This window comes from Gadus macrocephalus, chromosome 5 (assembly GCF_031168955.1).
Source record: "Gadus macrocephalus chromosome 5, ASM3116895v1".
Classification (NCBI taxonomy): domain Eukaryota; kingdom Metazoa; phylum Chordata; class Actinopteri; order Gadiformes; family Gadidae; genus Gadus; species Gadus macrocephalus.
In genome coordinates, this window is record NC_082386.1 from 8,276,583 (window position 1) to 8,286,889 (window position 10,307).

At 46.4% G+C, this 10,307-nt stretch overlaps 1 protein-coding gene across 1 annotated transcript; it reads right to left on the reverse strand.

Annotated features, from left to right (window-relative positions):
- Positions 1-7,593: 7,593 nt before the first annotated feature.
- On the reverse strand, positions 7,594-10,297 carry LOC132457707 (CD109 antigen-like). The gene is made up of 5 exons (XM_060052001.1): positions 10,103-10,297; positions 9,608-9,673; positions 8,845-8,999; positions 8,011-8,161; positions 7,594-7,742 (listed from the first exon to the last, which is right to left on the reverse strand). The coding sequence occupies exons 1-5, from the start codon at positions 10,163-10,165 to the stop codon at positions 7,605-7,607; spliced, it is 573 nt and encodes a 190-aa protein (XP_059907984.1). The 5' UTR covers positions 10,166-10,297; the 3' UTR covers positions 7,594-7,604.
- Between the last annotated feature and the right edge of the window lie 10 nt (positions 10,298-10,307).

Consider the following 10,307-nt stretch of genomic DNA (forward strand, 5'->3'; position numbering starts at 1 on the left):
TGGATCTTCCTAGATCTGCACCCTGCCTGCTGCCATTCCCAATCGGCCACATGCTCTGATTCATATTCACTCACATATTTTCTTCCTGGATTCCACACACTTTGTTTTGGCCAGAACTGTAACTGTTTTCTGTGCTATCTCCAAGACCTCAGAAGATTGAAGGGGCAAGAGCTGTCGAAAATAGGTGTAACCACCTATTCAGGGTGTGGCCCTAATCACCGGGTGTGTCAACTTCTTCAGAAGAAACGAGTGATGCAGAGTACGGGAAAGGAGACGCGCGTCGGAACATCAGACAAGCCATGTCTTGAAGATCAAACACGGTCCAAGGCAACAACCTCCCTCTCAGAAAACAGTGTGGTACCTTGATATGAGTGGAAGATCAGGCTGGTTAGAGGGTGTAAGTGTGTCGGTGTGTTGAGGAGTGTGGTGGGTGGCTTAAGCTGTGGGTAATGTGTGCACACATACATATGGACACGTGTCAAATATATACTGATCAAATCATGTAGTGTTCAATTGTGAATGAAAACAAATGTTGTGTATATGAAACAACTATTTACCAAGGGCGTTGGAGATCAAGGAAAATGGACACAAGAATAAAAAAAAGATTACATTAATGACGGAAATTTTGACTTATTCGAATTATAATTGGACGAGAGCTGACAAAATTCATCGCCCGTCCGAGGGTTTCATGAGGTTGTTGAGCACTTCTGGAACATAAACACTGCGATGACTTGGCTAGGGGGGCCCTTTACACGGACTTACCAGCAGGGACATGGAAAACACATCATACTCCCCGCTGACCCAGTACTCAATGACACACATTATTATGCCACAACAAGGGACTTAGTGAATCCAACGTTTAATGGCACCAATAAAAAGCTCTCAATGGACCGGAACGGCTCAATATGAAAGGGCTGGAACATGAGTGTGTGTGTGTGTGTGTGTGTGTGTGTGTGTGTGTGTGTGTGTGTGTGTGTGTGTGTGTGTGTGTGTGTGTGTGTGTGTGTGTGTGTGTGTGTGAGGTGGGGGGGGGGGGGTTGTTAGCCTATGGTGAAGGGTGAAGGAGGCACATCTCGACCGTGAGAGAGTGTTGCAAAACTGGGAGGGATTACACTATCCTACTGTCTGGTTTTACAGATCTGCTTCAGAGAGACGGATCACCGATAGATGTTCCAGCCAATCCAGGGGCAGTCCACGTCTTGGCTGCTGCTACTGTCTTTGGATAGCAGCGTAGCTCTGTTTATTAGTCCATGAGCCTCCATCCCTCTTTTCTGCACGGGTCGATGAGACCAAGTAAAGCTCCAATTCATGTTGGTCTTTAGTTCATGCATCTCTTAACAAGGAAGATTCTTGGCCTCCTGGCACGACAGCATAAGCACACACACAAGTGTATGTGTGTGGGTTTGTTTGTGTGTGTGTATGCGTGTGTTTGTATGTGGTGTGTATGCGTGTGTCTGTGTGTGCATGCGCATGTGCATGTGTGGGAGAGAGAGCGAGAGAGAGACAGACTCTATTGCTTTTTATGTTACTGGGATTTTTATAGTGATTGATCCTATAACTATTCCACTCAGAGAAGTGGTTTTGGGACCAAAGTGCACCACAGACCAGTGGCACTGAAGAAATAAATAAAATGTGTCTGTCTTTCGAATTATTTTCCTCCTTCCTGTGAAAGTCTTCAAACTATAGCAGAAAATATTTAGACAACAAGCCCAGCTCTCAGCTTTACCATGCCAAAGGAGCCAGACAGAGAGCGGGGTGAAAGAGAGTCATAGCGAGACACAGAGAGAGAGAGAGAGAGAGAGAGAGAGAGAGAGAGAGAGAGAGAGAGAGAGAGACCTACCTCAAAAAGAACACTGTCACATTGGAGTGCGCGCAAAGCAGCGACTATTCCCCCGTTTATATCATTCCCTCTATCGACTTAAGTTGTGTTCTATGTCTAATTTAGCCGCAGCAGCAGCAGCATTAGGAGTAGCAGTAGCAGTAGCAGTGGTGTGTGTGTCTTCGTCAGCCTTCCGCACCCCCGTGTCCACACAATAACAACCAGCAGACGCTTATTTTTACAGGCCGCCCTATTCATCAATCCCATGAGCCCTGCTACTGCGCAAAGCCTGCGTGTCACTTGTGTTTAACTAGGATAGCAGTTTTTTGCGCGTGTGTGTGTGTGTGTGTGTGTGTGTGTGTGTGTGTGTGTGTGTGTGTGTGTGTGTGTGTGTGTGTGTGTGTGTGTGTGTGTGTGTATGCATTTGCCTGTGTGCGTGTGTGTATGTGTGTGCGTGAACACATACAGATCCTTCGCCGACGCTACTCACGCGGGGATGGCAGCGTTTGGGTTTTCGAGTTTGGATCGCAATCAAGAAGCAGGAAGTCAAAGCTCCTTTTCCGGGGATCTGGGCCTGCAATAATCTACACGTCAGTCACACATGTCGGTAAAAACACACGTATGTGGGCTGGGGTACTCTCGCTCTGCCTCTCTCCTGTCGCTCCTTTCTTTATTTTTATAAGGATCCTTCTGTCTCTCTTGAAGGTATGTGCTTATGTGGACACGGCGCACACACACACAAACACACACCCACACAAACTCACACACTCAAAGGCACACATGCACACCCCAATATACATACCCATACAGGAGCCATGGCCTAAGTCAGTTTCAACCTGTTTCTGATTACTTTAATTGGCCATTGCGGTGGAGGAAATGTGTGACAGCTAAATCTGGAGTGGAGGAGCTGACCCCTGGTGAAAAATGATCGGAAAACCCGGCAGCCCCCTTTGAGGGGAGACGCGTTTGAATTCGAGAGGGCTGCTCTCTCTCTCTGAGCGTGGGTGTGTATGTGCGTGTGCAAGACCATAGTTTAGTCTGTCTCCTACTGTGAGTCACGTATTTAGGTAATACACACCTATTCAAACATACAGGGTGTGTGTGTGTGTGTGTGTGTGTGTGTGTGTGTGTGTGTGTGTGTGTGTGTGTGTGTGTGTGTGTGTGTGTGTGTGTGTGTGTGTGTGTGTGTGCGCGCGCGCGTCCATATGCTCACGGGCCCTAACCTGGCGGGACGAGCTACGGCGGGACTAATGAAGCGGGAGCAGCGATGAGTCAAGGGTTCCATCCAGAGCCAGACCAAACTAATCAATCACGGAAAAACAAAAACAAAAAGAAGGCCGGGCCTGTCTTGTCCGAGTCTCGCCCGTCGATGCCCTTTCACCACAATGACAGCAGCTCCATTCGGTTGTGTTTAAAATCAATGGGGCATGAAAAGAGTTGATGTGGTCATCCTCTGGAAGAACGCATGCACACTTAAGGGATCTTGCAAGGCTGGCTGTGAAAGTAAACCAGACCGCCTGTAAAAAGCACACAATAAAACCCCACGAAGAGGAGTGGACAGCAACAAGAGGTAAGACAAATGATTTCTGGCACTGTGCAAATCCGAGGGCTCCGCATAGTAACTCATTCCCTGAAGGATCATTGCGTTGCGTGCGAGCTCGCGTGCGCGAACACACAACGGCACAAGCCACACTTTCATAGTAACCGAGCCGTGCAGATGCGGTGACTCACACACGTAGACGCCGATACACACTGATGTAATGAAGTGTGCTGAGACACAGACACAGACACAAAGAAACACACACACACACACACACACACACACACACATACACACGCAGACACACACAGAGCCGAGTATGGTACAATCATCTCAACCTCAGGCCGAAGTGGTGACGCCGCATTTTCCAGACTGCTTGTAATAAGGCCTGACTCTACCTGGAACGGTCATACCACTCTGATAAGATCAGCGATCGTTCACCCCGAAACTAATGGTGTAGACTCTCTCTGTGAGCAGACACATGGAAATCCCCCCCCCCCCCCCCCCCATTGCTTCAGACGGATCGGCAGCTTTGAGTCTGGTCTGGTACGGTCTGATCTGGCCTAGCCAGGGTCACCGAGAGGTTGGGTAAATATACACACTCAACCTGGGTGGGACGGATGTTCAAAGGAGTGACTCGTTCTCTGAAGGGACGTTAGGACCAAATCCCCGAGCAGGCAGACAGACGGACAGACAGACGGACATGTCATCATCATCATCATCACGGGCGTAGGGTGAGGGATTCAGGTAAAGGGCGGGTTGGCAGCGGTGGTTGGGAAATCGTCGGAGAGTTTGGCCAACTTTCATATTCACTTCATCTGGGTCGTTTCCATCTCTGTGTTTTTTTTAAATACACCGCTGACATCGGGTTACCATAGGTCTGGTGGTCGTGGTGCTTGTGGTGGTGGTGCCTATTTTCTCCGCTGATGTCAGCTGGAACCGAGCCCATCAGAAGCACTTTTGTTTCCCTATCTGTTCTCCTTCCAGACGGATTGGTTAAGCGTGGCCAACAACGCCGGACCCAACTCTCACTGCAACAAGGCGATAGCCACTGCCTGTAGACCCACAGCCCTCCACATCATGTGAACATCAACCGGGACCCCCAGATGACCAGAGAGAAGGAATTTCTATTACTGGTGATAAAGACGTTTTTTAGCGTGCGTGTTCTTTTATGCTTCAGATAACTTTCAGATATGCACGCATAGTAACATTGATATTAGTCCAAGATGGAGATAAAGCAGTATTCGGACCTCAAGAATCTGAGCCTAATGCATCCCACATGCAATCGGATTCCCTCCTTTCTTTGACATGTGAAAGTAATCTGTACTAGGGTTTATATGTTTAATACATATTCACTCCGTATTTGGTACTAATGAGTGCAAACTTTTGAAGTCTACAGGGTCCTGTAGGGGTGATTGATCAGCTGTTGGCCACCTAAACATACACAGGCTACTGTGTTGTAGCCTGTTCCATTGAAGCTTAAAATCGCTAAAGGTGGTTAAAACATAATATTGTAACCGTTTATCTATGTCCTCAACTCCAACTGTTATATGTGCTGGGGAAGTAAACTATGAAATAGGCTAACAATAAATAATAATAAATATCTGGCTAGGATTTTCACTGTTTATTCCCGCCTGTCAATTGAGTTTGAACAGGAAACCTAAGCTAATAAACAATAAATAATTTCTATTTTCACTAGCCAATTCTCTCAGGGAACGTTTCATCTGACTTTTATTGCGACATGTTAACCCTGTTAAGCACAAAGAGGTTGCTCTCCCTGATTGGTTGAAATAGCATTCGACACCACAGAGCCCTATTGATGAAACACAAATCGAATTGTAAGTGTTAGCAGTGACGTTGTATTTTATCTAACCAACAGTATTTTGGAGTATCGACAATGATAAAGTCCTATCATCTTCTGTTTGACCCGAACCCTTGCCACCAGAGTCCCTGCCAGAGGTCCTGAGGGCTTTGGTCCACACAGCAGTGTGTCTACCCTTAACACAACACAGTTTGGCTGCGTGCCCCACGTCTGCGTCTCCGTGCCGGCAGACTCGCAGACGAGCCGCTGCTGCAGCACTGAAATGATTAAATATCCATACGGCTTCACGGGGCTCCTCTCAAGGGCCCCTATTTTATACAAGCCCTCTTTTACTCAAAAAGAGCAACAATGTCACGGCCTATAGGCTCCATAAACGCCATGAGCTTTGAGATGACAGGCTTCTGAATTATCTCTGCTACGACAGAGGATGCACACTTTTCTACATGCAATGTATGTGAGTGTGCGGTAGTGCGTGTGCGTGCGTGTGTGTGTGTGTGCGTGTGGGGAGGGGGAGGGAAATACATTATTGCTTCTACTACATAGTTGTTCCTTGGGGTTCTAAGATCCTATCTCTGTCTATGTCTCGCCCTCACTTACACACACAAAGACACACGCACACTCACATGCATGCACACACACGCACACTAACGCAGCATCATTAGGCATTGCCGAACCATGACATCACCGGTGGGTAGACGTTTGCTTGGGGGGTGGGTTTGGGGGGGGGTACCCACAGTAAGTGGGCTCGTATTTAGCGTCACACCCTCTCGCTGGGAGCACTGAAATGAGGTGCCGGAAATATTGCATTCGATATTTAAAGAGCCACCTTTCCCTTCATTCATATACAAATGTGATGAGAAGACATGGTAGCTCCCAAAACACATTTTCGTGTTTCCCTTATCAGTATCGCCGGACCGATGTTTGGTGAGCCTTTTATCACTCAATCTCGGATGTCTAAACAGCCTTTAAATATTTCCTGATGCGTCATTGCGATTCTAACATTGCTTCCCTTTGAGCTGGGATCAGGGTTCAACTCCAAAGCTTCCAGGGAAAAGGTAGACAAGTCCACCATCTAGTGTCTTAAAGTTGCACTGTAGCGTCTTGGCTCCTCCCATCACCTTGTCCACTGGGCGAATCAAATCTCTGCATGATAAAATGTACACTTAAACTGAAATAACAGTTAAGTTCTTGCTGTCATGTGGGAAAAGAAAAACCACATACTTTAGTGTACATCTTGTCACTTGGCTCGATAAATGTATCCATTCAAATATATTTTGATGTTAATTACACAAACTGAGCGTTGATATACATAGATTAAGTGTACGAAAAGGGTAGGGGTTATCCAGACCATTTGTTTAACAGAATATATCCATGCCCTTTTTTTTTCTTCCTTATTGGTTAATTAACTGTGTGTTGTTTTTTAATGAAAGGAGAGGAGGTACTTCCACTAAACATTAATAGAGTAGAAACAGGTTTTCCTGAAGACATGACTACGATACCTCATGAGAGGCTCTCATGAGGCAAAGAGGAAGCTTCCGAACTAAGGATAAATCATTAGACGTTGTGTTCAATAAATCTGTCCTTTATTATGTACAGATTAAGCGTGAATACCAATCACACGTTGTACCCTTACCCATCACACCATTTCACACTATGCTCAACAAGGAATAATCAACGATCGAAATATGTCCAGAGACCTTGCTTAGGTTGAAACACTCTCAGAAAGTTGAATTGTTCCGCCAAGGTATATGGCAAGATGGTATATTGTTTATTTTCCGTGTATCTTATGAAGCAGCAGTTGATTTATTACTATGCTGAAAACAGTTCTTCTGTTAATGTTCACAAAACATTCTCAACCAATCAAAAAAAAAACATAGACGGACTCGGATGGATAGTTGTCCGTAATCATACACTTACATATTTTCTAGCAAAGAATTTGGTGTCAGTTTTACATATTGCCCCAGTGCAAATACATAGATTTACATTAATCCCATACAAGTCAAGTCTAGACAAATAACAAGGTTATGAGAGCAAATAAACAGCCCAGGCAGCAGGGGGCGCTGCCGAGAGAATGCAACGAGATGGTGGAGGAAACGAGGGAGATCCCAGCTCGACAACGACGGCAGTCCCTACCGCAGAAGCTGCAGGAGTCCATGACCTTCATGCGCTCAGAGTTATACGTCCTCATGGCTCCTCGTCCCGTCGGCCAGAACACAATAACATACATATACATGCATTGGAACAATACACAAATGTATAACAAGGATGTAAGCAGCATCTAGATCCCTGTGGAGGTGGTGGTCGTTTATTCGAGGGCTGGTAGGTGCTAGGTGTTGGATGATTCAAGGAAACTTGGAGGAAGGCCTCGGATATTGAGGATCGAACACAACACCTTTCAACCACCACTAATATACGTGTAAATGTTAAAGGGTTTGAAACAAAGTGGTTGTTCCCTTACCGGGCTCATAGTACTCGTACACGCGCACCGTGGCGTCCTGCACGCGGGCAACCATCCATCTGCTTGTGAGCGTCACGTTGATGCACACCTCATCTAAGGTGAGCTGCACGGATCACACATGCATCCTGCATGATTCTTGTGCATTTAACGAGGTAGATACAAATACTGTCCTCTATTCGGTTCACTTTATTTCGATTTTATTCAACCGTCCTTAGCTATCGAGCACACTGTGCTCTCGATAAATCTTGCTGAAACAATAAGAGACAGAGCTTCCGAAACACTATTATAAATATTGCAGAGCTGTTTATAGAATTCATCATAGAACTCACAAGGTGACGTTTAGGAATACTTTTGGGCTGAAAGCTGCTTACCGAGTAAAGGTAGAGGACCGCCCTGCCGGGGGGGGTCTCCACCTTCCAGATGGGTTCAACAGCAGCCAATCCAAGTGGGAGGAACCCGCTGAGCAGACCCACGTCTAACAGGACCATGCCCGTCTGAGTTATCCCATCCGTCCCGAGGACACTGAACAGACGACGATTGAATTGAAAAACTAATCCCGTTATTGATTTTACCATTTGATGTCTTAAGAATCAACATTCTTAGATGCTGGAGAATGACGACAAAATGAAACCAAAGGCGATGGTTGAAACCAAGTGTTGTACACTTCTTTGTTATTTGCATAACCATTCTGCTGTTGGTGTTATGGCGCATAACACGTCGGTTCTTTGACGTCCCTGGTATTTCCACAACGAGACTGTATTTCGGCCATCGTTGAGCCCCGCTGCCCGCCCCCCGCTGAAGCGAGGCACCAACACGCGAACCGCCACCGCCCAGCTAGCAGCGGGCAGCCGGCAGCCAGAGACGTCGGAGAACCCGACTCAGTCGTTTGAGATTCAGCCTGCTGCGGACCACACCCCCACCCTCCTCCTTGACCCGCCTCTCTCCTCCTCATTTGCATTAAAGCTACAGACACCGAAACGACGCCTTTGGGGAAAGCTCGATGTGCGACTGGTTCGTAGTGGCTGTAATTCTGTACCACGGCTGAATTTCAGGAATGTCTTCAAATACTGTGTTAGGGGCTCACTAATAACTATATTAAAGCATCTATAAAATAGCATGCCATGGGACCTTTAAAAACTCTTTGTGTAAAAGTGTTTGCTCAAGCAGCTTGGCTTTCAAGCCTTGGCATGGCCAAGGACACTCACCGAGTGCATATGGACACCACCATGGTATGGTGTCGGTCTCCCCGGTCGTCCAGCGCTTCCAGCACCTCCACGTCCAGGGAGAAGGCCTCAGTCCCAGCCTGGAGCTTCTCTGTGGGATCCCGGCTTGTGCTCTCAACGTTGTAGAAGACGTACATCTGGAGGGCATTCACAAAGTGAGAAGACAGGAGGAACATGGGGCACACGCAAAGCCACATGTCACACGTCTCGTGCAGGTCTTCTGTTTGACCTGAATGAGTCCACCTGCCTTTACTTCAATAAAAACACACATATTAAAAAGGCACTGCATCATATTTAAAATCACGATCAAGTCAGGCTGAAGGCCCATTATGCTTCAAGTCCATTAATGGAGGAGAAGGTCAACCTGTACGATACGATCTAGACGCACTAAATGCAAACAGCCCCAAACGGAACAGCCATTCCAGAGGCTAATGGCAGAATGACTCTTTTCCGTGCAGCCCTCTGTATTGATGACTTATTTTGCCTTGGCATTCACAATACAGCCCATTGTGCTTGGCAAGAACCGCCATGTGCAGCTGCAGAGATCAATGTGCAATTTCAGCAGAGTCCAAACCATCCATCAAGATGTGGTAGGAGACTGGATGCATGGGAAACTAAACGGCTCTGAAGTTTAGCGGGGTGCTGTTTAGAGTTTTGAATCTGCAACATCCGTTGTTTTTTTTGTATTTATTTATTTGATTTATGCAGCACTGTTCAATAAACCAGCTGGCAGATAAGGGAATACCTGAATGTGGGCAAATCCTTTGCCTTCCAGGAATATATCTATGGTTACATTCTGGTCGGCATGGATCTGAAAAGGAAATAAACGATAGTTGACTCGTGCTAACAAAAGAAACATATTCCAAAGCATACACAAGCAAGATAACACCTCCATGAAACTCTATAAATTTGACATCTTTACGTTGACGTTACATCATCATTGATCATTGACACAGCACATGGATCACAGGTGCCATTTTAAGTTTCAAACCCTTACAAGGACATTAAATGGAATAGAATTAAAAGAAGGAACATTAAGTAACATTTATTCGATTTTATAACAATCATTTAATGAAATCAAAAGTTGAATGGCCTGTAGAGATTTTTTCCCACGGTGCCCTTAGATAAAAAAAGAATACATAAACCGAAGAGGGGAAGAAGAACCCAATTCTCCACTACAGACAGGACATGACAAAAGACTAAGAGGTAAACGTCCCGGGCGTCGGAGTGCAGTCACTACCTCCTTGCTGTGGTACAGCTGGTAGTTGGTGGAGGTGATTCTGAAGAGGGACACGCCCCTCATGGTCGAGGAGGACACCTGGACGGTCAGGTTGATGGCATCAGCCTTGACCACGAAAGCGATGGCCGCCAGCGCCTGTATGGCCACCACTGTGTTCTGACGTGTGGGGGAACGCAACAATTCAATCACATTCTATTTGATTTGC

Coding starts and splice junctions, on each gene's coding strand:
- LOC132457707 (XM_060052001.1), bottom strand. CDS start 10,165: ATGAGGGGCGTGTCCCTCTTCAGAATCACCTCCACCAACTACCAGCTG. Junction 9,674..10,102: donor AGCTGTACCACAGCAAGGAG/GTAGTGACTGCA, acceptor TTTCCTTTTCAG/ATCCATGCCGACCAGAATGT. Junction 9,000..9,607: donor AAGGATTTGCCCACATTCAG/GTATTCCCTTAT, acceptor AATGCCCTCCAG/ATGTACGTCTTCTACAACGT.